This window comes from Calidris pugnax, unplaced genomic scaffold (genome assembly GCF_001431845.1).
Source record: "Calidris pugnax isolate Ruff unplaced genomic scaffold, ASM143184v1 scaffold71, whole genome shotgun sequence".
In the NCBI taxonomy this organism is placed as follows: Eukaryota; Metazoa; Chordata; class Aves; order Charadriiformes; family Scolopacidae; genus Calidris; species Calidris pugnax.
In genome coordinates, this window is record NW_015090882.1 from 3,401,282 (window position 1) to 3,425,173 (window position 23,892).

At 45.8% G+C, this 23,892-nt stretch overlaps 1 protein-coding gene across 4 annotated transcripts in view; it reads left to right on the plus strand.

Annotated features, from left to right (window-relative positions):
• Positions 1–23,892, plus strand: part of LOC106890876 (cytochrome c oxidase assembly factor 1 homolog) — a 58,596-nt gene that overhangs the window by 23,491 nt on the left and 11,213 nt on the right. Inside the window, exons 1-2 of one of the 4 annotated variants that reach the window (XM_014946962.1) lie at positions 3,210–3,487; positions 5,920–6,127. In XM_014946962.1, coding sequence (XP_014802448.1) covers positions 3,423–3,487; positions 5,920–6,127 — 273 coding nt within the window. In that variant the 5' untranslated portion in view covers positions 3,210–3,422. Of the gene's footprint in view, positions 1–3,209; positions 3,488–4,492; positions 4,561–5,321; positions 5,424–5,919; positions 6,128–23,892 lie in introns of those variants that run through there. The other 3 variants (XM_014946963.1, XM_014946964.1, XM_014946965.1) reach the window with 3 other exon arrangements.

Genomic DNA, 23,892 nt, shown 5'->3' on the forward strand with positions numbered 1-23,892 from the left:
TAACTACAACTTCAGAACCATCACAGATCCTGTCCTTATAGTCTTTCCTTTGGGCAGACAAGAAACCAGCCTCAGGCCCACCAGACGGTGGGTTGAACCTCCCATTAGTTGTGTGCTCCCAGGCATGGCCAACTCTGGAGGGCAATGAGGGGCTAGAATGAGCAAGTTCTCTACCCTTGTGGAAAAATAAGTGCCTCTGATGCCCTGCAAAGGTGCTCACGCAGAGGTGTCCCCAGTCTGCCAGCAGCAAGGCCAGAAAGGTGGAGATAAAGATGCCATTGCTATTGCGATCGGTTCTGTTGGCTTCAGGCTGGGACACCTGATACGGCAACATTGAGTCACAGCAGCATTTAATCTTGTGTTGCTACACGTGATGAAACAGGTCTGATCCGTAGCTACACTGTTGGTAATTCCAGGTAGATTCCAGTAGGAATGAGGGAGATGGAGACGGATGCTGAGAATCACTGCAGCCTTCCTCCTGAAATGAAGCTCCAAATGAGCTACTGTCCACAACCATTGCAACTATTGCCTGATTTTGTGTACCTCATTTAGCCTTTTCCTTCCTTCCTTCCTTCCTTCTTTCTCTCTTTCTCTCTTTCTCTTTCTTTCTTTCTTTCTGTCTTTCTGTCTTTCTTTCTGTCTTTTCCGTCTTTTCCGTCTTTTCCGTCTTTCCTTCTTTCTTCCAATGTAGGAAATGATTTTAACTCAATTTTTAGAAATGTACTTTCTGCACCTCTCCAGAATTCACCACCGTCTCTCACTTTTACAAAAAGAAGAATGGGGGGAAAAAAACCAAACCCCTGGGAACTCCCTGCTAAGTTTTGAATTCAGCATTCAGAACAACAAATACATCCACACCATTTTTGCTTTACTGTTAGTCATTGGTACTAACCTGCAATTAAAAAGCTCAGCATTTGTTCTCATCTCTTTCTGAAATTACATTTTCCACTTCCTAGGCCCTGGCCTCGGGCGGTGGATTTTTGAAGCAATCATGCCTTGATAATTAATGTTTAAAGATGAATGTTGCAACTTTTAACACAGTATGTCACTGAGTAAACATCCAGCAATGCCTGGTACCAAAAAAAGAACACACAAAAAAAAATATAAAGGCTTTCACTGGAAGCTGCAGGTTTTGTGGACGTTATCCTTGGAGTATGTTTGATTATGGATGGGGGAGACTGCCATGCTTAAAAAATAAAATAAAAAAAAAAGCAGAAGAAAAGAAACACCACATCTAATCTGTCAGTTCTTTGTGCCACTGAGTCATCACCCCAGAAAGCTTGCTGGGGAGCATTAGCTCATACAGAGAGGGAGGAGACAAATCTTTGACAAATGATCTGTAGTTGGAACGAGACCAGCGCCATTTTGGGTTCTTGCAAGGGGACGGGAAGACAAGAGATGGAGCGGGAGGAGAGGAAGGGGGAAAAATGGAAGATGGTGGGGGGGGGGGGCAAAGTACGGTCAGGATTTCCCTTTGTTTCATGTCCCTTCGTTTGTCTTGAATCTGCCTTTTCTCTGTAGAAGCCACAGCTTCCAGTTGGTTACTAACCCTGTTGGGTTCACCTGTGATAGCAGCCCATCCTACCTGGGTGCTCCTCGGTAGCATTATTTGAATGTCTCATTCCAACATTTTTGGGCACTTTAGAATTAAGTTAATAATCTGAGACCACCTCCTTAATTTAGGCATCTGATTTGAGCTCTGCAGTCCTGATTCAGACCTTTTGGAAGACACACCTCACGCCTAACGTTTCCCAATCAGCTGGCATGGGGCAGCTGCCTCTTCACCTGAGACTCCTGAGACAGGAGAAGTGGGAAAGCACTCACACCTGGGTTTGTGAGTGGTTTCTGTCAGAAGGGGCAGGGGGGTCACACTGTACCTGGCCATGACAGGGACCCCATCCTGCACCCACTGGTTTGGTACTTCCCTTTCTGATCTGCTCTCTTAGTGCTGTCTCTCATACTCTGAAGCCTTTCCTGATCTGGCAGAGGCCAGTGAAAAAAATCCTAAACATATCAGGATACTACTCTGGGCTAGTTGTTTTTTTTGTTTTTTTTTTTCCCCCTTTTCTTTTCTACCTTCTAGAAAAGAGAAGGAAATTCCCAGTCCAACACACAACTGGAGGTCGGCAAACCAAGTTGGGAGCAGGTGCTTTGGGCATTATTACTCTTTGATGTTCTTTCTCCTCAGAAGAAACCCAAACCCAGGGAGCTCCTGGAAGAGCTCCACGTGTCTGATTCTGCAATTAAGTGTGAAAACGGAACCTCCCAAATAATCTTGTCTTTCTGGAAGTGAAGTTCAGGCTCTAAAAAAGATTAGTAAGAGAAACATTCAGCGCTAGTCATCCTCATTTGGGTAACAGGCAAGTCTCTGCCTGTGCTCACTTCTAGTATTCATTATGAGTGTGCATTAGTGACTTCCTTAGCAGCAATCCCAGCTGAATAGTAAATGAAGTAGTGCCTTCTGCTTTAATAATTTCCTGTTCTTTTAGCATTGTTTATATACCATCAACAGCATGCTGATCCATTAACTGGCTCTATTTTATTGCTTGGCTATTTTATTATCCATCGCTTTAGTTATCTGCCCAGATTGCTGGTCCTAAAAGGATTAAGCTAATTTTTTAGATGATTTTGCTGTTGAAGCACAGTGGGTTTGAATTCTTTTTTGTTTGGTTTTTTTTTTTTGGCTCCTTTAAAAGTTTTCCAGTAAAGAAGAGGAGCTATTTGTACTGAATTTAAGCCTGCTTAAAATAGCTTGCTTATTTTTTCTGTTGATTTTTCACAGATCCCTTACAAAACAGAGGTGCAGAGAGCACTACTGCAGGGTACAGGGTGCTTCAGTTACACTTCACGTTAAACATGACAAAGATCATTCAGCATTTTGCTGAATTAAAGCCTTGCCAAGTCCCATGGAATGGAAAATGCTCCAGGAGTAAAAACAGTGTGTTTTTCAAGAAACGCTTAATCCTAAACAGATCATTCAAATGAAGTGTAAAAAAAAAAAAAAAAGACTGTGCTGCAGCTAATGAAAAGATTTTGTTCGACCTCAGTGGGCTCTCAAACAGGCAGAGATAATATGCCTGCCCTTGCTAACAGCCTTCATTTAGCTGGGTTGCCTTTCCTAGACCGGGAATTAGATTTCCTTCTCTGTTGTTTGCACAGAAAGACTCAACCTACTCAAGATCATCATGTGGGAGCCACTGTGTTTGGAAGAAGGAGCCGCGTTCCAATAGAAGATACCTCCCAACTTCATGTTCAGCCGTTTAGCTCTAGTGAAAATAAGCATCCTTACCATGCTTTCCAGCTGATGCCCTCTGAGGGACCGTACCAGTCTGTCGCACACACTGCCTCGCTGCCATGGGGGACTGGAAAAGAGCTCACTTAAACAACCAGCAAGCAGCTCTCTCGTGTGCCAGCTCACACACATGTGTGTGCACGTCTTCACACTGCTGAGCATGTATATTAGGCCATCCAAGTTTATATACTTTAGGCTGGAAATATTTATCTTTTTTTCTCCCTGCTTATTCCAAATTCTGTCCCCAGACTTAACATACCTTATCATGGAGACCCTTCCAGTACCTGAAGGGGCTACAGGAGAGATGGGGAGGGACTCTTGATCAGGGAGTGGAGCCATAGGACAAGGGGTAATGGTTTTAAGTGGAAAGAGGGGAGGTTTAGATGAGATACCAGAAAGAAATTCTTTGCTGTGAGGGTGGTGAGACACTGGAACAGGTTGCCCAGAGAAGCTGTGGCTGCCCCATCCCTGGAGGGGTTCAAGGCCAGGCTGGATGGGGCTTGGAGCAACCTGGTCTGGTGGGAGGTGTCCCTGCCCAGGGCAGGGGGGTTGGAACTCGATGATCTTTAAGGTCCCTTCCAACTCTAACCATTCTATGGTTCTATGATCCTATAGTTCTTACATTGCTTGGTTTGAAGTCTATGGACCTGAACTGGGCAGGCTCCCAGCACCTTCAGTTTTCTCTGGGCCAGTCTTCAACTGGTACATTTTACCTAGAGGACATTTTGAAAGACGTATGGCTGTTGACTTCCAAGGTCGTTTCATAAGGACCAGGACTGGTAAAGAAGCAAGGAGAGACACAGAACAATTTGATCAGGGGCAGAGTCACCAAAGTATCAAGGAAGAGGGTAAAATTTAGGGATCTGGCTTCCTACCTGCACCAGAGCATAATTTGCTGTCTTTGGGGTTTTTTTGTCTTTTGCTCTTTCTCCTCCTTACTTCTTCACTATTAGAATTAAAATAGCCAAGGAAATTTATGCTCTAAATGCCTTTTCTTGTTCTGAAACCAGCAATGAATGCTGTAGTTCTCTTTTCTGAAGGAAAACCTTTCTGTGAAGGTGCCACACGCTACAGTTTTCTCTCTCAGAGCATGGGATAAGGAGAAAAAAAGCTCCATTAATGACCCTTTCGCTATGTAACCTTTCCTTAAAATGCCAGCAACTGAGCTTCCACAGAGAGAACAACAAATATTGAAAGAGGAATGTGAAGGGCATTATGAAAGAAGAAAGCAAGAAAAGGGATCTGCTCAGACAAGTTTCTCAGGAAAGGTGACGTAATGTGTACTGTAGAAAATCTTAGCGGTTGACACAACTTACTCTCTTTCTGAGTAGCTGTGCCTGCCAGCGGGCTGGGAGAAAACAAAACACACAGCTGGGAATACAGCTGAGCAGATCGTTTTGTCCAAAAGAAATAGAGTAGGTGTAAAACTCGTTTTCCAAAGATGTCGTTGAAGTTTAATTGAAAAGTGTCCTACTAATTAAGGCTGAGTGACCCAACGGATGAAAGTCTCGTTTCTGTTGGGGCTGTTCCCTGGTGATATTTTCCCATTAACTCCTGCAGGCTGGGAGTACTCAAGGGGCTGCTGTTGGGATGCAGTGGTATGTCACGAGCAGGCAGTCCCCTTCCTAGAGCTTAGCAAATGTTTAACAAGCTTTTTAACAGCTGTCTTGAAGATTGCCTGGCTTTGTGTTGAGTAACTTGCACATATTTCAGCCTGGCTTCCTACGGAAATGACTGTGCTCGGCATGTGTGTTGTGCATGTCTCTGCATCTTGGGTATATACAGTTTGGGAACCTCCCTCCTTGTTACAACAGACCTGACAGAGAGGCACGGGGTCTTTGAGACACTGAAGATACCCGAATTTTGTGGAAGCAGGTGGCTGGAGACTAAAGAGGGTCTGGATCTTCTCTGCAGGGGAGAGGCTGTGCTCTCAGTCAGCCTTGGAGACTCCAGGAGGCACAAATCCTCGCAGAGCTTACTGGTTTAAAGGTCTTGGCTGCAGCCTGAAACATTTCATCCTTAAAAACACTAGCACTTTGTTCCTCCTAGTACATGTACAGGGCAAAATGCTGCTCATGCAGAGACTGGTAAACACAAAATGCCGTTAGAAGAATGAATGCATCCTTTTCAGGTAGGCTAGTTCATAAAAACTGGATAAACTGGTAAACAAAAAGTCCCAGCACATGGACTGTGGTGGATTTATTCATTATTAACAGCAGAGTAAGAGCTGTAGAGGAGGCATGTCTTATTATGAAAATTATATTTAGTTGTAGAACTGAAATACATGGTCTGTTACCTCCTTTTCATAAATACTGCTAGCAGTGTTCAGACAGCCGGTAGGCAAAAGACTGTGGGGCTATTTTCCTAAAGGTTTTGTAAATTAAGACTGGACAAAGCTGCAGGAGATCCCAAATGTTTTTAATGGGACTACTCTCATGTGAAAATATTGCGTGCTAACTTCTGGCTTTACTGTCAATGAGTTACAAGGAAAACAGAAGCAGTAGGACTGACAGCACTAGATGTTGTCCTGGCGTGGGAGATCCAGGGACCTGTGGAATCCTTAGGAATGTCTGAATACTCTGCCTCTGCTCCATACCCACTCCTTTGCATTTTCTCTTTTGTTCTAGGTGGAGTCTGGCTAAGAGCTGTCAGGAGAGGTTTTTAGCTGGATTGAGGCTACCAAGCGATAGCGATCTTGAACCGCCACCGTTTGAGAGGAGTGGCACCAAAAAAGCCTGTTGTTATGCCAGAGTGCTTTACAGGACAGATAGCACTCCCTCCTTCCTCAGCTGCCTAGAAATCAAGCCATCGATATTGAGCTTCACTCTGAATACGGTAAGTCAGGCCTTGGAAGCCTGCATCCATTGCATGATTGAGTTTAAAATAATTAGAGTTATCAGCTTATCATACAATGGTTTTAAACCAAGCCAGGGGAAAAATCACTGGAGCACAATGCTGTGTAGCTGACACTCATGATGCTGGATCTCTCCCTGTTGTACCAAAACTACAGTAAATGAGGTCTTTTCAGTACACCCGAAGCACTGTGTTGCTGTTGGGTTGCATCTCAAGAATCCCCTCAGCAGCACTGAGCCTGGAAAACTGCAGTGGATCACTGGAAAAGCCCTGCCCACTGCCAAAACCAGTCTTGCTTCCCGGCCATGACAAAAGCTCAAGGTTTCTTTGTGCAACTTCCATTTCCTTCCAAAACTGGCAAGTGCAAAATACATCTTCTAAGCTGGACGGTTACTTAAGGAAATAAAAGTTGCAGTCTACTTTTTTTACTAGGGTAGATCAACAAGGATCAGCAAGGCATATTACCCATCAAAGTGACAATTCTCTACCCCTAAAGATACACTATCCCTCAAGGTTTCTGTATCCCTAAAGAGACAGTAACCTTTTCGAAAACCTGGTCTTGGGTTTTCCTTGCAATTTTCTGGGCTCTGTTTAAGAGAAAGTTTCCCCCAGCTAAAACCTTGGTGGCTAGAGAGATGGGAGAGGAAGGGTAGTGTAACTGGCTGCTCTCCTTTTGCATAGAGATGAAAACCAGCTTGTCGGTCCAGTTGGCCTTTAGGCCAGCATTTGATAAAACTTTATTCCTTAGCTGTTCTCACTAAATCCTTTCTGGTGTCACACTCACATATGCAGCCCTTTCCCATTCCCACATAACCCTCTTGCTTCTTTGTGAAAGTCACTTTGTGGCTTGAAACAAACGCTCGTATCGGAAACAAAGCTATTTAAATGTCTTGTGATTTCTTGTGTTTATTCTTTTGGCGTCGGAGCACGGTTGCTAAAAGTCTGAGAATGGTTGCTGTTTGAATTTCTTCTCCTCCCCGCCCCTAAACCAGGTGACATTTTTAGCTCCAAATTGTATAGCAGTTAAACATCAGGTCTGAGAGAAACGGGAAACGACACGATGGGGCTGCAGCTTTAGGTGCTGCAGACAGCCCAACTCTCCCTATTAAAAAGCAACCATTTTTTTTTGGCTTAAAGTGTGAACAGTCCATCAAAAAGCTACATGAAATCCATTTTCTGGGTGATGGAATGTACGCCTGCCTAGTTTGCTTCCTATTAGCTTATTAACACTTACTGCATCTGTAAGTGCTGGTTATTGAAGGAAGGACTTAACTTTCTACCAGAACCCTGGGACTAATTAAAACATCGCCATTAACGTTTAATGAGAAAGTTGTTACTTTCACCAGTAAACTGGCTTAGACTCGTGGGCTCATAAAGCGCAAATAGTGCATACTGCATCATAGTTAACAAGCAGATTTGGGGAAAAACACAGTCAGAAGGGTGAGCTTGTTGCATAAGTTAAAAATGACTTGCTTTCTTCTTACTTTCCCCTTCAGTACTGGATATTATATATGCTAACTAATATTCATCTCTCAGCAAGGCATCCAGACCTTGTAGGGCCAGTTCTTTCTTCCAGTAAGACCTTTGCATCATAAAATGGCCCAGACAAAATATCCCCAGGGGAAAATCCCATGCTTGTAGGAACTGCTAGGGTAGGGTATGGCCCCATTTGCCTGCCTAGCTGCTGGTCTTGGGTGGGGGAGACTGGCCTGTTACAAAAGGAATGGCCAACACAAATGGAGAAGAACAAATTAAGACATGTGAGGGTGTGTCTAATGGATCTGAATATCGAGGGCAGGAAGGGAGGAAGTTTTGCTTCTCTTCTGTGCCAGCCTTGGGCAGGGGAGCAGATCTGGTACATTTTAGGTCTGTCTATCTATCACTCAGTTCAACTGTATTATTTGTACCTACACGCAGTGAACTAGCCAATTCTGTCTTCTCTAGTACCAAGTTATACCTCATTTAAAGTGATTGGATTTACACTGGAGAAGAGGAGAGTTAACGTTTGGATACTATGGGTGCTCATTACTAACATTATACAGGTTATTAAAAAAACATCACCACAAGCCATTTCACAATGCATTTGCAGAGAGAATGGTAAGAGCAGTGAGCAATGCATTTTTTCCCAAATGTTTCATTTGACAAAGATTAAATATGTATCTGAACTCTGTCACTTTGAGGTTCGTTCCTAATCTGGCTTTGCTCTTGCTTATAGTGGTATAAAACAAGAGTTACTCTGCTGAAGTCAGCAAAGTCACTACCCTATATTAAACTCAAAAGAGAACAAGTCTTGCTTGTTACCTCCACAGCAAATCCCATTCAGTTCAGTACAAATACAGCTATATGTTTAAGGGCAAGGCAAGAACAGAGACAACTGGTAAATCTGTGCCCTAAATTCAGTACAGAGTTCTTGAGCTGAATTTCCATCTGAGTACTCTGGAACACTACAGCACTAAATCTCCTTTTCCTACAGTGTAATCTAGTTGCTTTTCCCCAGAAATAATTATATTTTCCTTTTTGTAAACAGAGGCCACATGAAACACATGGTTGTCTTCTGACCAAAAACCTCAAAGACTGTAGCTTATATATATTAAAAAAACCAACAACCCACAAACTTCTGTTTTGAAGCTAAATGCAGTTTTTGAGTCTATCAGGGTTTTTTTATTCCATACCAGTTTTCTGCATAGTGGAAAATATGAACCCTTAGGAGGGTAACAACTATCACAAGTTGTTGAAAAACAAATTATCTACGAAAGTAATTTTTTCCATTATGAAAGTGGCTTGTCATATATTAGTGAAATTAATTAGTCACATAGCACACCTTTCACAACCTCAGAAGAATGAGATTATGGCCCATACATTCCCATGTGTAACAGGAGCAGCTCTCCTCTTTGTACATACACCACTATCACTCCACAGTTTCTGATTATTTTTTATTCATATGTAATCATAAATCACTCACAAATCAGTCCAAAGCCTAAAACTAACCAAACAAGTTCATATTTGTGGCATGAGCTGTTCTATTTGCATGTCTTTCCAGACTAAAACATTTCTTGTTCTGATATGGGAAGATTCCAGGTACTTGGTGTTTGATGGGAAAAGGTGACAGCATGACATTTAGGGGATGTTTGCATGGGGAAGGCAGGAAAAGCAATAGGGAAAGAAAGGCATTTTTGCTTTTGACCCACTCAGCAGAAGGAAGTGCTGAGCAATAGCCACCCAATTCATCCTTCAATTTACTACTCTGCTTTCTGGGACTGTTAGAGAAGAGGAGGCTTCAGAGACATCTCACCAATGTATAGTAAATACCTGAAGGGAGAGTGTGAAGAAGGAGCCAGGCTCTTTCCAGTGGTGCCCAGTGATGGGACCAGAGGCAACGGGCACAAACCGAAACATAGGAGGTTCCCTCTGAGTGCCAGGAGACACTTTTTCACTGTGAGGGTGTCTTAGTGTTGGCACAGGTTGCCCAGGGAGGTTTTGGAGTCTCCATCCTTGGAGATACTCAAAAGTCATCTGGACATTGTCTTGGGCACCTGGCTGTAGGTGACCCCTTTGAGCCAGGAGGATTTGACAGAGACCTCCAGAAGGTCCCTGTTGACCTCAGCCCTTCTGCGATACTGTGATGCTGCCTTAGTCTCTTGTCAATGAGGAAGTGAGGCACTTCATTTTCTTGGTGGCTCCCTTCCCTCCAATTAGGAAATGCAAATTTTAGAAATACAAAGGGTGGTCCCTGAGTCACGAGCTCTGGAAGGGACCCCAACAAGCGTATAGAGTTTGAGGTGGGAAGGAATTAAATGCTTGTGAGGTTAGGATGGGCAACCTTACATCTGGCAAATTAATAGAAACGAAGCAGGAGTGCAAGAAGGACATATTCCTTCCACTTCAGTCACTCTGAGTAGCATTCCTATCCTTTTTGTTTCACGGAGGGAGAACTGTGACATAACTAATAAATATATTTCAAGTATCACCTGACGACTACAGCTTTGTGCCAGTGGCATTGGGAGCACAGGGAGGGATGCAGAGAACTACTGTGAGAGGACTTGTCATGTGCAAAAGCAAAGCAGAGAAATCTGGGTGCCTGAATTTTATGACATTTAATTTCAGTGCTGACTACTGAAGCCTTGGTGGGTTCTGGGGTTATAATCATGTTTTTCAGACTGATTTACCATGTCGTTACTCCTGCACAGAATGAAGCACATCAAGGGGTGCTTAGGTCCAGGAGCTTTGCAGTGCCAGTTGCACACTTATCATAGAATCTCAGAATGGTTGGGGTTGGAAGAGACCGTAAAGATCATCGAGTTTCAACCTCCCTGCCCTGGGCAGGGACACCTCCCACCAGACCAGGTTGCTCCAAGCCCCATCCAGCCTGGCCTTGAACCCCTCCAGGGATGGGGCAGCCACAGCTTCTCTGGGCAACCTGTTCCAGTGTCTCACCACCCTCACAGCAAAGAATTTCTTTCTGGTAAATCTTCCTCTTTCAGTTTAAAACCATTACCCCTTGTTCTATCGCTTCACTCCCTGACCAAGAGCCCCTCCCCATCTCTCCAGTAGCCCCTTCAGGTACTGGAAGGCTGCTGTAAGGTCTCCCTGGAGCCTTCTCTTCTCCAGGCTGAACAACCCCAACTCTCTCAGCCTGTCCTCACAGCAGAGGTGCTCCATCCCTCTGAGCATTTTCATGGCCTCCACTGGACCTGTTCCAACAGGTCCATGTCCTTCCTGTGCTGAGCACTCCTGAGCTGGACACAGCACTCCAGGTGGGGTCTCACGAGCACAGAGCAGAGAGGTAAAATCACCTCCCTGGACCTGCTGGCCACCCTTCTTTTGATGCAGCCCAGGATGGGGTTGGCTCTCTGGGCTGCCAGCGCTCCCTGCCGGCTCATGTTGATCTTTTCATCCCCCAACCCCCCCAAGTCCTTCTCCTCAGGGCTGCTCTCCAGCCGTACTCTGCCCAACCTGTATTTGTGCCTGGGATTTCCATGTCCCAGGTGCAGGACTCTTCACTTGGCTTGACTGAACTTCATGAGGTTTGCACAAGCCCACCTCTCCAGCCTGTCCAGGTCCCTCTGGATGGCACTATGATTACACTGGAGGAAACATAGGGACACACGCCTGTTCCATCTCCCATGATTAGCTTTTCTTCTTGAATGCCAGCTCTCCTAAGAAGTAACTCAGCTGGACTTAATGTAGTGGTGGGCAGGAGAAGAAGACAGAAGGCCAATTCAGTGTCAGGTTCTGCCTTTTCTCAGCACATCCCCTTCCTGGAATGGCTTCCCATCAGCACGGCAAAGGCAAGGTGGCAATTTGTTTTTCTTCCTGAAGTGCATTGAGCAAAAAGGGCAGGACAGAGGAGGCTGAGACTTTCACAGACATGAACCCCGTAATGCTGAGTTCGAGCAAAGGCGCAGCAATTTCAAACCATCCCTGGCACATACCCCCACACGCGAGGTACCCAAGTGTGATTGCAGCTTTAACGTAGAAGTAGCGAGTTTCAGTCTGTTGTACCAAAAATACAACACCTTGCCAAGTTACAAAGGCAGATTTTCTCATACTCTGCAGTAGACAACCGTGTTACCCAATAATAATGCCTTCATCTTTTGATGGTGCTCTTGGAAGTGGAAAAGGAGCTCTAGGAAGTGGAAAAGGAGCTCTTTTCCCACCTTGCTCTGTTCTGCCTCTGCTTCCAATAAACACAAGTGCCTGCAGCTGGAAAACTCAATGCTAAAGTGCCCGGGTTTCTCTAAGGGAGACCTCAGAGAAGCACTGCTAGGGTTAACATCTTGTTTTGCCCAGGCACATACAAGTGTATTGCAGAAGGCACTATGCAAATAGTGTTCACAGAGTTTATAATTTCCTGTTGGAACAGCAAAGAAAAGAAGGTCATTGATTTAAACCAGAGAATACAAATGATTTCCTGCCCACAAAGCTGCCAAATGCTTGGAGTTATTGATTTTTTTTTTTTTCTTTCCCTCCCTGCTGCTAACCAAACACTTCTAGTCCTGTCATGGGCATCATCAGCTTATTGACTAAGTAAACATAACCCATTAAGCTGAACATTTTAAAAAATAATAGAAAATTACAGTGGCTGTAGTTAAAAAAATAAATAAATAAAGAGGAGAGGAAAAACAGTTCCTGAAGTTAATTAACTTTTATATAGATTTCAAGTTTCTGGAATTTAGCTTTGTATCCAAAAGAGAGAGAAAGGAATTAATTGAAAGAAGACTGGGGGGAGGGGGAGAGGGGTAAGCCCTTTCCTAAAGAAGCCAAAAAAGGGGAGGGTGCAGGGCGTGGTGGGTACTTCAAATTTTAAGACTGCCAGGAAAAAGAAAAAAAATTATTGCAAAATTGAGATTGAAAGAGTAAAAAAGGTGTGGCAGCAGCATGGTAAAGGCATGGTTGTTTTTTTTTTTTATAATTTATTTATTTATTTACTTATTAGCAGCAGGAGATCTGTGCTGTTGTCTGAATATTTTTTTTTTTTCCCCAAGCCAGAGCTGAGCACAGCTGATGCCTGGCCTTGGAGCACGTCAGTCTGAAGATAGCACGTACGGTATTAATAAATGTAGAACAATACTTGCTGTCAAGTTGGTTACAAGGCAGTAGTTCACTGAAGGGGGCCTGACAATGTCAAAAAGCATTAGACCAGAGCCAGCAAATGCTTTATACGCTACAGCTGAACCCAAAAGATGAATTGATGCCCTGGATCTGACTTTAAGGCATCTGTCTGCTCTGGAGAGCGTGTGTTCGTCTGAAGGAGCAGGGAAACGAGTTGCTTTTCTCTTCTCCTCCTCCAACCATCTGCCTGCACAGGGAAGGCAAGGAGCAAGAGGCGAGAAAACGGATCGTAAATAGACAGGGATGTCTCCTTGCAAACAGAATAACCTCAAAAAAGCAGGAGGGCAGGCTCAGGAGGGGTGTCTAGAGGCAGCTCTGAAGGGTGAGGAGACAGCTCTAGGCTGGGCCACCACAGAGAAGGCTGGCTGTCCCCTGGGACAGGTTGCCTTTCCCTGTTGCAGGTGCCTTTCCCTGGCCAAGAGCCTGGCTGGTCCTTCGGTGTGAGAGCGGAGCCGGTCGGAAGAGACACCGGGAGGGACTAAGTAAACACACAGATTGCAAAGTGGTGAAAAATCAGGGTATCAGCCTTCTGCAGCGACTGGGAAGAAGGTGTGACCATTTCCTCCACCCCCTCACCCTCATGCCTGTCGACTGAAGAAGACTATTAAGGCAGGTAGTCATAGATTATTAATGGCCTGTTAACAGCTGCTTTTAATTTTCTAATAAGTGCCAACGATGGCTGCTGTAATTATTCTGCTGGTCCTACAACACGCCCTGTGCCAGGCTTTTTTTTTTTTCGTGGCATTGTGCGTGTGTACTGCACACAGGCCATTCCATACCTAAAGTAAAATCACCTCTTTGGCTGCCAGAGCATTTTGCAGCCATGAAATGTCGCTATCTTCCAGCCGGGAAGTGTTTAGTCACTTATTTTCACACATGTGAACAGAAACACCCAATGTTGATGGTTGTAGCCACAGCGATACAGTGAGTCAGTCCCTGAGCTCCTTGTGAAACCTGGGAGCACCATCTCCAGCGTCGCCTGGGCTGGTGTTGGATGGTCTGCAAAAGCCACAGATAAATTGGAAGTAACACCAAATAGAGGCTTTTTTTTTCCCTACCTAAGCAGAGGTCCCCGGGAGTAACACTGTATGAAAGAGGTGGTATCTCTTTATCACCCTCCCTGGCTCCCGCAAAGATAGGGGCCGAGTAGCATGGGATGAGAAAAGCAAACAAAATCAAACGGAAAAATGTGTGTGTTGTGGTTCGAAGGCAAAGTCTTTCCTCTGCAGCCCTCAACTGGAGAAGTCTGTGGGCATGGCTCCCTGCCAGCGTCATTAGCAGCAGTGATTCCCTTGATGACTGCTCCTGTTCCATTTTCTGATGGATCACAGCACACTTAATGCGTCCCGTGTATCCCACGTTTGTCAAATTTCATTGTATTTAGTGCCTGGTAACCTAGAGTTTAATCAACAAACCCCACAAACACGTATTTGGAGATTACGGTAGCAATAAGTTTATAAGAAAATAGGGGATGTTGTTAGCAGCCCTGTTTGAAAGCTACTAGGGAGGGTGCATCCTGAAAAATACCATAAAGCAGCCTAATTTTCAAAGATCCCAGCACTCTTAGGAAACAATGACCCTCTAAAAGTATTGCCTGATGAACACACATAGAGCAACTAACATTTTGAAAAATCTCACCCATCAACACTAAACAAAAGTGTTGCTTGTGCTTTTCTCTAGCTCTTGGGCTGTCATACCTCCCTGTGCTCTAGCTTCATAGGAAAAGCTTGTCCCCATATCCCTAATTTTCAAGGTTTTTTGTAGAAAACAACCCTGGAGTTGTTCTGAACCGGTATGTTTTAGCCTAAGAAAGGGGATGGTCCATGCCCAGGTCTCTGGAGACCAAGTACCTGACCTGGCACAGGCTTCCTGTGAAGTTACTCTGTATTTTTCTGCCACAGCTCTGCAAAATGGAAAAAAAAATCCCTGCCTATAGAGCTATAGAAAAACCTAAGATTTAGGTAATAAAATAGAGGCATCGTTTAAAGCATTAAACAGAGATATTTTTTTTCCTCCCAGATCTTTTCCCACAGATGTTCAGAGGAGGAAAATATGGATTGCAGTCAGCTGTTCTCTGAAATTCCTCTTGCCCTGACTCATTTATTGGAAGAGCAGCTGATTCACATCCAACTGTCTTGTGAGCATCCAGCATATCTTTTCCTTTTTTCCGAGGGTGGATGGATAAATTGGTAGCTGCTACTCAGATCAAGTTAAAGGTCTGACTCCAGATGCTGCACATGCAAACGGCGTGGCGGGTTCCACCACTTCCTTCGCCCTTTTGCTCTCTCCATCTCCATCTCACACAGCTCTGTGCCCAAATTAACGAGCTGGATCTGTCTGAATGAAAACCTTCAAGTATTATGGGAGCTTCTTTTCTTTTTTAAATGGTTCCCATCATAACTTTTCACCCCCTCTTTTTGTCTTTCTGAGAATAGACTGTTTCTAGGTCAGCATCCCCCTTGGTCTTGTGCTGGTTTTGGTGTTCGATGCTTATTAAAAAGTCACGAGTCTTGGAGGTTATTTTTTCCCCAGATCTTAATTTGTGTTAACAGATTTAGCTGATACTGAACCAGTTCTGCTCATATGGGCAAGCACCAACTTCTGGAAGCGATCCAGGTGTCCAAGATGTTCAAAAGTAATTAGTTTTCCTCAAAGCCTTAGGCTTTAAGTGTCGATCTGATGTATTTCAAAGGGACTTGACTTTCAGAAGAAGGGTAGGGTCAGCATTTTCTGAAGGAGGGGCCCTTCTGGGGAGGGTGTAAAGATGGGCGCTTGAAATAAACTTACCACATCTGAGAATCTGGGGGGGATTCAGGGTAGCATTTTATTTATTTCTGGTTTCTAGTAGGACGTATGAATAACAGCAAGGTGTTTGTGAAGTGCCAGAAAGTATGTGCTGCTGTAATGCTATATAATAAAAGGCATTATATCAGCAAGATGGTTGGCCTTAGGGCCGCAAACCTTCCCCTCTCCGCTGATATTTTTAAAGGCTTTGTAAATCAGGCTCCGTGCTGATCACAGCAGAGCAGATCACATCTTTTACCCCCTCATTTCCGGAAGCAGACCCATTACGAGGGAACAAGCATCATATGATTTACACTGTGTTCCTGCCTTAAACATTTTTTCCCTGTGACCGCCTCCTCCGGCATTCAATTCCTTTAGGTCACTGTCTGCTGAGTGCCTATTTAATGCATGCACATGGGTCGTATTATTGAAGTTAGCAAGACTACAGACAGGCATAAGCCTTATCAGGATGGGAGTTAGAGACTGTGAACTTCCAGGCAGGTACTAATTTTTAACAGAGCCACATACAGTTCCTAGCCCCATGACGTCTGCAGTACTTCTGCGAACTTTTGTGACCATTTTCTTTTCTCTTTACAAGGTACAAACCATGACCTGTTAGCCAAGAAGGTTATTACAGACTCTTTCACTGAATTTCACTGAATTTGTAGAGTTGGAAGGGACCATAGAGATCATCTAGTCCAACTCCCCTGCTAAAGCAGGATTGCCTAGAGCTAGAGCATGTTACTCAGGAGCATCCAGGCAGGTCTTGAAAATCTCCAAAGAAGGGGACTCCACACCCTCCCTGGGCAGCCTCTTCCAGGGCTCTGCCACCCTCACTGTGAAGAAGTTTTTCCTCATATTTGAGTGGAACCTCTTAGGTTCCAACTTGTGCCTGTTGCCCCTCATCCTGTCACTGGGAACCACTGAAGAGTCTGGTTCCCTCCTCCTTCAGCCCACCCTTGAGATACTTGTCAGCATTCATAAGGTCTCCCCTCAGCTCCAATCCTTGAATCATCTTTGTAGCCCTATGCTGGACTCTTTCCAGTAGTTCCCTGTCCCTCTTGAACTGGGGAGCCCAGAACTGGACGCAGGATTCCAGTTGTGGCCTCCCCAGTGCAGAGTAGAGGGGGAGAATGACCTCCCTTGACCTGCTGGCCACACTCTTCCCTATGCAGCCCAGGATTCCCTTGGCCTTCCTGGCCACAAGAGCACACTGCTTGCTCATTGTCATTTTGCTGTCCACCAGGACCCCTAGATCTTTCTCTTCAGAAGTTGTCTCCAGCAGGTCCACCCCTAACCTGTATTGGTGCCTGACATTCTTCTTCCCCAGGTGCAGGACCCTACGCTTTTCCCTGTTGAACCTCATGAGGTTCTTTGTGTCTCTCGATGTTTTTTCCCCTCCCATCTCAGGATTTAGTAAGTTGACTTAAAGCTAGATAGGTAGTTGGTTTTGGCCCGGAGAACTTGTCGGTGCCTTCGGCGCAATTAATGTATCGGACGCAGAGAAATGGCCACAAACAGGCAAGAGAGCCAAGTAGTTACCACCGCGTAAAAAGCATTGCAAGCTCTTTGATCTTTCCACCAGAAATGGTTTGGTACTCTTCACTGATCACTTAACCGTGCAGGTTCAGCGAACCCATTCTAGGAAGCTATATACAGAAAAACACAGATACAGGGGCTTGATGGTCCACTCCGGCTGGGAGCAGAGTGCTGGTCCCTCTCATCCTGACAGCAGGAGACAGTCAAAGGACTATCTTTGCTGTTTCTTTATGGGATTCTTTTGTTTTAACGTGCCGACGTGGAAGCTGGGCTGCCAGGAGGGTGCATAGAGCAGTTCTTTTGAACCTCAGATTGCAGCGCCCGTGACCTCACCCCCGGCAGCAGGGGAGCCAAGAAGCTGTCCTGTGGTTCTCTCAGGTAAACCACTCGCTGCTAAAAAACCATAAACACCGCTCATCTTTTCTTCCTACACCTTAGATCCACCTTTTTGCATTTACCCTACTTTGGAATTCTTACTTTTAAATCCTTTGCAGTTCACCTCTAAAACGCAAAAGGGGGACGTTCGCATCTTTCTCCCCCCTCCGTGGTGTCCAATTACAGAAACATACAATTAGGGATGTTAGTGATGGATTATTAGGCATTAACCTGTAACACCGCGCTCCAATAACAGCAAAAATGGGTCACACGCCGTGGGTGTAATTATCCTGCTTCTCCAATAACACGTCCTCGTGGTGCCTCTTTTCTACCACATCCCTCCTGTTTCAGCCCAAAGCGCTGCACGAGCTGCAGGGCAGCTCCGGTTGTCTCAGAGGACCATCTAGAGGGGATGGTTGAAGCGGGTGGCTCATGAGCCTGGCCTTCAAAAAAGACTGAACAAACTGGGTTGTAGTCTTTGCGACTTGGGAGAAAAGCCAGAAAGGATGGAGGCACCCGGCTTCATCGCCTGCCATTGGGGAGACGGACTGCCTCCATTTCAGGGAGGGATGGCAGGAGAAAGCTCCTCAGACCAGGGGAAAGGTGTCTCCACCCTTTCTCTCTGCCTGGAACTAGGGTGGTGCAGGGTCTGCAGGGGAAGAGGGGGTGAAGAGGGTACAGGCGAGCCCACCGGATGAGGCTCGGCGGCTAAAGAGCTGGTGAGGAAGTCATCTGTGACCGCGGAGTACGTGAGATGCACAAAGAGCTATAAATACAGAGAAACACGCAAATGACAGCACCCAAGAGAGGAGAAAAAGGAAATTAACCTAAAATGTCTGTAGGCTTTGGACTGACTGAGCAAGCCACCTGCGTCGTACCTAGCGTGTGCCCCAGGAGAGGTGACACAACTGCAAGAATGAGGAGGTTGTGTAGAGCCCTTAATCGCTCTATTGACTACTTTCACTTTCCTTGTTAATTAGCTAGCAGCAAAGGCAGAAAATAAACTTAACGCGGTCTCCCGGGTTGTCAGTAAACGTCCTCATACATAGAGTTGTCCCTTCAAAGCACTTCGGCCAGGGTAAGTTATACATTTATAGGAGACCCTGGAAGGGACTGTTTCAAAGCTGGCTGAAAAGGTGGTTTTTTTACCTCCCTAAATGCCAAAAGATGCCTTTTTAGTGCATCTGGAGAAGAACCACCGAGGAGAAAAAAGAAAAAAAAAAAAAAGTATTACTCCTACTTTTGTGTGTTTTGGTTTGACTGTGGATTAAGCAAACTTCTGTCCTACAAGCTGCTGAGGTTTTGGTGAAGGCAGATCATACGTGCAAAGTCTTTAGTATTTCTGAACGTGCTGGCAGGGGGCACAACTGGTTGCTCTTGCTTCTCAGAAATGAGGTAAACAGAACGTTGAGACTATTTCCATAAAAAAAGGGGAAAAATAATATGCTGAAGTGATGATCCTGTTGAAACACTTCTGCTGTGTTGTCCTCTCTTCGGTGACGGTCCCGATGATGGAGGTATTTTGGAGACAGTGAGCATCAAGAAGTTGTCTTTAAAACGTTGTCCTGGCTTGTTATTAAGTATAGGAATTGGCTCACACCCAGATGCCTTTATGGATCTTACAAGATCAATGGATGGGTAGAAGACCAAGAATGTGAGATACAAGTGTGTGCTTGCACTTGCGTGTGGTTGGCCTGGTGTTACCTTCATCTCCTGTGACTTCCGTGACTACCTGGGTGTTTGCAGAAAAGCTGGACCTGAGGCTCACTCAAATCCCACCAGCCCAAGGGAGACTTTCGCTGCAGAAGGGTTAGGCAACAGTTACAGCCCTGAAATTAGACACCCAGGTCCATGTTGATAAGGTTTTGCCTATTGATAAGTTTTAATTTAATTGCAGTCTTTTACCACCCATACTTAGTGTGCCCTTCCAACACCTGAGGACTACGGTGGTTCAAAGTGGTTTAAAGGCCCCCAGCTGCTTGCGGTGGTGACCTGGCAGTATATTGTCTGGGCCAGGTGGGTTGTTGAGACTATTTCCATAAAAAAAGGGAAAAAATAATATGCTGAAGTGGTGGTGGCCTGGCAGTATATTGTCTGGGCCAGGTGGGTAGGCAGTGACCCAAAATGAGATAGCCAGCAGTGAGCACAGGGACTTTGCAGGGATCAACTTGCTCCTTGCTCATTTGGGAGCAATGTTGTTGTTAACTGTTTGGTCTGTGATAGCACCCAGAAGCTGGAGGTGCTGGTGGAACTCAGTAGTGCCTGGAGGAGGAAGAAGAGACAGAGGAGGAAGTGCCTGCCCCAAAGAACCTGCAGCCCCAGCTCTTACTCGGGTCTGAGGCAAATAAAATGAATGTTTGTGGCTTGCTGAAAATGCCCTTGGCCTCACCTCTATCTCCCTTTGGTGAAGGTGCCTGAGACCCACCTCTGCCACGTGAATTTCAGAAACCAAACCAGAAGATGCAAATTTGCTGAAAGAAGAAAGAATCTCTTAAGTCCATCTTATTTTTAGAAGATCCTCTGCGGAGAAAACAAAGTCTAATTAAAACCAGACTTTATTGTTGCAGTAACCCACCATTTCACATGTGACCCTGGGAGTCTTCCACCTCTCTGGGTTCGTTAAATCTTGTTGTTAACTGCCCGAGTCCTGCCTAGTTTCAAAAAACAAGTTTGAATACCTCCTTCTACCCCCGTATCTTACTATTTTCAAGGCACAAAATGAACATCACCCTTATGGGGAAGCCCTGCTCTTTAATATGTGCTGGTGGAACTCAGTAGTGCTTGGAGGAGGAAGAAGAGACAGAGGAGGAAGTGCCTGCCCCAAAGAACCTGCAGCCCCAGCTCTTACTCGGGTCTGAGGCAAATAAAATGAATGTTTGTGGCTTGCTGAAAATGCCCTTGGCCTCACCTCTATCTCCCTTTGGTGAAGGTGCCTGAGACCCACCTCTGCCACGTGAATTTCAGAAACCAAACCAGAAGATGCAAATTTGCTGAAAGAAGAAAGAATCTCTTAAGTCCATCTTATTTTTAGAAGATCCTCTGCGGAGAAAACAAAGTCTAATTAAAACCAGACTTTATTGTTGCAGTAACCCACCATTTCACATGTGACCCTGGGAGTCTTCCACCTCTCTGGGTTCGTTAAATCTTGTTGTTAACTGCCCGAGTCCTGCCTAGTTTCAAAAAACAAGTTTGAATACCTCCTTCTACCCCCGCGCTCATTTGGGAGCAATGTTGTTGTTAACTGTTTGGTCTGTGATAGCACCCAGAAGCTGGAGGTGCTGGTGGAACTCAGTAGTGCTTGGAGGAGGAAGAAGAGACAGAGGAGGAAGTGCCTGCCCCAAAGAACCTGCAGCCCCAGCTCTTACTCGGGTCTGAGGCAAATAAAATGAATGTTTGTGGCTTGCTGAAAATGCCCTTGGCCTCACCTCTATCTCCCTTTGGTGAAGGTGCCTGAGACCCACCTCTGCCACGTGAATTTCAGAAACCAAACCAGAAGATGCAAATTTGCTGAAAGAAGAAAGAATCTCTTAAGTCCATCTTATTTTTAGAAGATCCTCTGCGGAGAAAACAAAGTCTAATTAAAAACAGACTTTATTGTTGCAGTAACCCACCATTTCACATGTGACCCTGGGAGTCTTCCACCTCTCTGGGTTCGTTAAATCTTGTTGTTAACTGCCCGAGTCCTGCCTAGTTTCAAAAAACAAGTTTGAATACCTCCTTCTACCCCCGTATCTTACTATTTTCAAGGCACAAAATGAACATCACCCTTATGGGGAAGCCCTGCTCTTTAATATTTATTTTTAGAGAACGCTACTTATAATGATTTAATGCCTTTTTCCTTTTGGTAACTGTAAGCTGAGTGTTTTTGTGTGTGCTAATCTCCACTTAATCTTTCTTACCGCTGCAAATAGCACGGGGGAAAAGATGTTTTTGAAGAACAGCGTGGCTTGGAAATCGTGCTCTTTTTTTTTTTTTTTTTTTTTTTTTTTTTAATTACCAGCCGTGAAGAAATCTGTTTTTCCACCAATTGACTTGCATACTTTTTAGTGGTATAACAGGTTCTGAGGGGAGATCTCCACCACAGATAGCAACGTGAACTTCCCTCCTTAGGAGACAACTGCACGTTGTATCTATAAGATTCTCCTGAGCACGTTGTCTTACAGTTACTCCCTTTGTGGCGAATGAAGTCCAGGGGGTTTGGTCCTTCCCTTCCATAACCTCTGTGCTTTTCAGAAAGGCTGGGGACAGGAGGAATGCCTCTGGGCATGTCTCTGCTTCCCTTCCCTAGCCAGCCCCCTCCATGGCTCTTCAGCAGAGCAGCAGATGGGAGCAGCAAACACGGTTGGCTGGAGGGCAGAAATCCTAGCCACAGAGTCCTCGTTTTGGTCTTCCACAAACTGACACCATTAGTATCTCCCATGGCATCCATTCAGAAGTCATCAGGAGCTGCGTGCCGAGGGAGGCTGAAGGATTTGGATGCAACATCCAGGCATTTGTGCCTCAAGGGGCCACGATGGCTGGAAAGGGGAGCAGCAGCCCCCCTTGTGAAGGATGCACGGGGCTCCAAGGACACCTCAGCCCTGGCTTTTGGAAGCTAACAGGGAATCGTGGGATCAAAGAGAAGGTTTGCAAGGTTTTGAGAGGCTTGTTAAAACGTGTAGCTCTGAACCTCTTCCTGCAGTGTGCTGTCATAGAACTGGCTTGGGAAAACAGCTGCCAAACGAGCAGAAGGAGAGTGTCAAGGGCAAGCCTGGGGATGGGGTGGTCCAGCTCATGGGCTTCCCACTCCAACCAAAAGTAAACCATGGAGATACAGAACCATAGAATGGTTAGAGTTGAAAGGGACCTTAAAGATCATGGAGTTCCAACCCCCCTGCCCTGGGCAGGGACACCTCCCACCAGATCAGGTTGCTCCAAGCCCCATCCAGCCTGGCCTTGAACACTTCCCACCTGGGACATCCACAGCTTCTCTGGGCAACCTGTTCCAACGCCTCAACACCCTCACAGTGAAGAAACTCTTTCTAATTTCTAATCTAAATTTTCCCTAAACATCCTCCCTGTACCAATGAGGACTTCTGCAGAGCTGGTGCAGGATGGTGCATGATGCACCTCAGCCCCCTACATCCCTGCCTCACCGGGACCCACAACTGGCCACAGACAGGGGCAGCGCATCAGGAGCAGCCAGGAGGGCTGCCGTGGGGCAGCAGCTCTTGCTGGCATCACCACTTCTCAGCTGCCAGGCTCCACCTTGCCAGATGGCACCACCTGGGGCCACCGACCTGCTGCGAGCAGAGGTGGCTACCAGGGCACACGTGACCCATCAGCATGGAGCTCCTCTTGCTTCCCATCCCCCTCGCTTGGCTGCGAGCAGACCGTGAGACCTGACAAACCTCAAACCCGCCGAGAGCAAGTTTGCAGAGCCTCTGATTTCCGCCCGGGAGGTCCCCCAAGCCTCGGTCTAAACCTCCTCCTTGGTGCAAGACCTCCACATCTTCCTGCTTCTACCCAGCACACCGTCAGCAGCACCCCCAGCCCCCAGACATCAGCCTTCAACTACCCTGAATTTCATCACAGAAAGCAAATTTTGCCTGGCCACAACCTTGAAAGGGACAAAAACAAATGCCACGGGTCACAGCCTGTTAGATCTGATCCGCTCTCCAGATTTACCACCTTTTGTTTGTTTGTTTTCCCCTCCCCTTTTTATGTGGTGGTGGTGTCAGATCCTTCTCCCGGCCAGACAGATCTTACGGAAAAAAACTCTTGTTATTCATCAGATTTTGCAGTTTGAGGGGGTGGGAAATGATGCTACAAAGTGCAGCTTGAGGAGGGCTGGGGGGAAGAGGAAGCCGTGGCTGTCCTTGTGCAACGACTGCCAGCTCTTTCTCTGTGAAAACAGGCTCGTGCTTCCTCTGCTGCGGCTTCTCACGCCGCTCGAGCTCCCCGGGGGGAGGCAAAGAAGAAAAGTCATCAGAGAAACAGATCAGGAGGGAGAGAGATGATGACTGACCCTACCAACGGCACCGTTTGGGGATTTTGGGGGGCATAAAATAGACCTCAGACCCATGTGCTGCTCTGGGTTGCCACCATTACTAGCCATCCATAAATCTGAAGTAAAGTAAACAGCCTTAAAGTAAATTAAAGTAAAGTAAGAGCTCTTAAAATGGAGGGAACTAGTTAACAAGGAAGGCCTTTGAGTAAGGGGTAGGATGCGTTACGAGAAAGTCTTATGAGGAGAGGCTGAGGGAGCTGGAGGTGCTCAGTCTGAAGAAGAGGAGGCTGAGGGGAGACCTTCTCACCCTCTATAACTACCTGAAGGTGGGTGTAGAGAAGTGGGGGGTCGGTCTGGTCTCCCAAGTCCCAGGAGATAGGACAAGGGGAAATGGCCTCAAGTTGCACCAGGGGAGGTTTAGATTGGAGATCAGGAAACATTTCTTCAC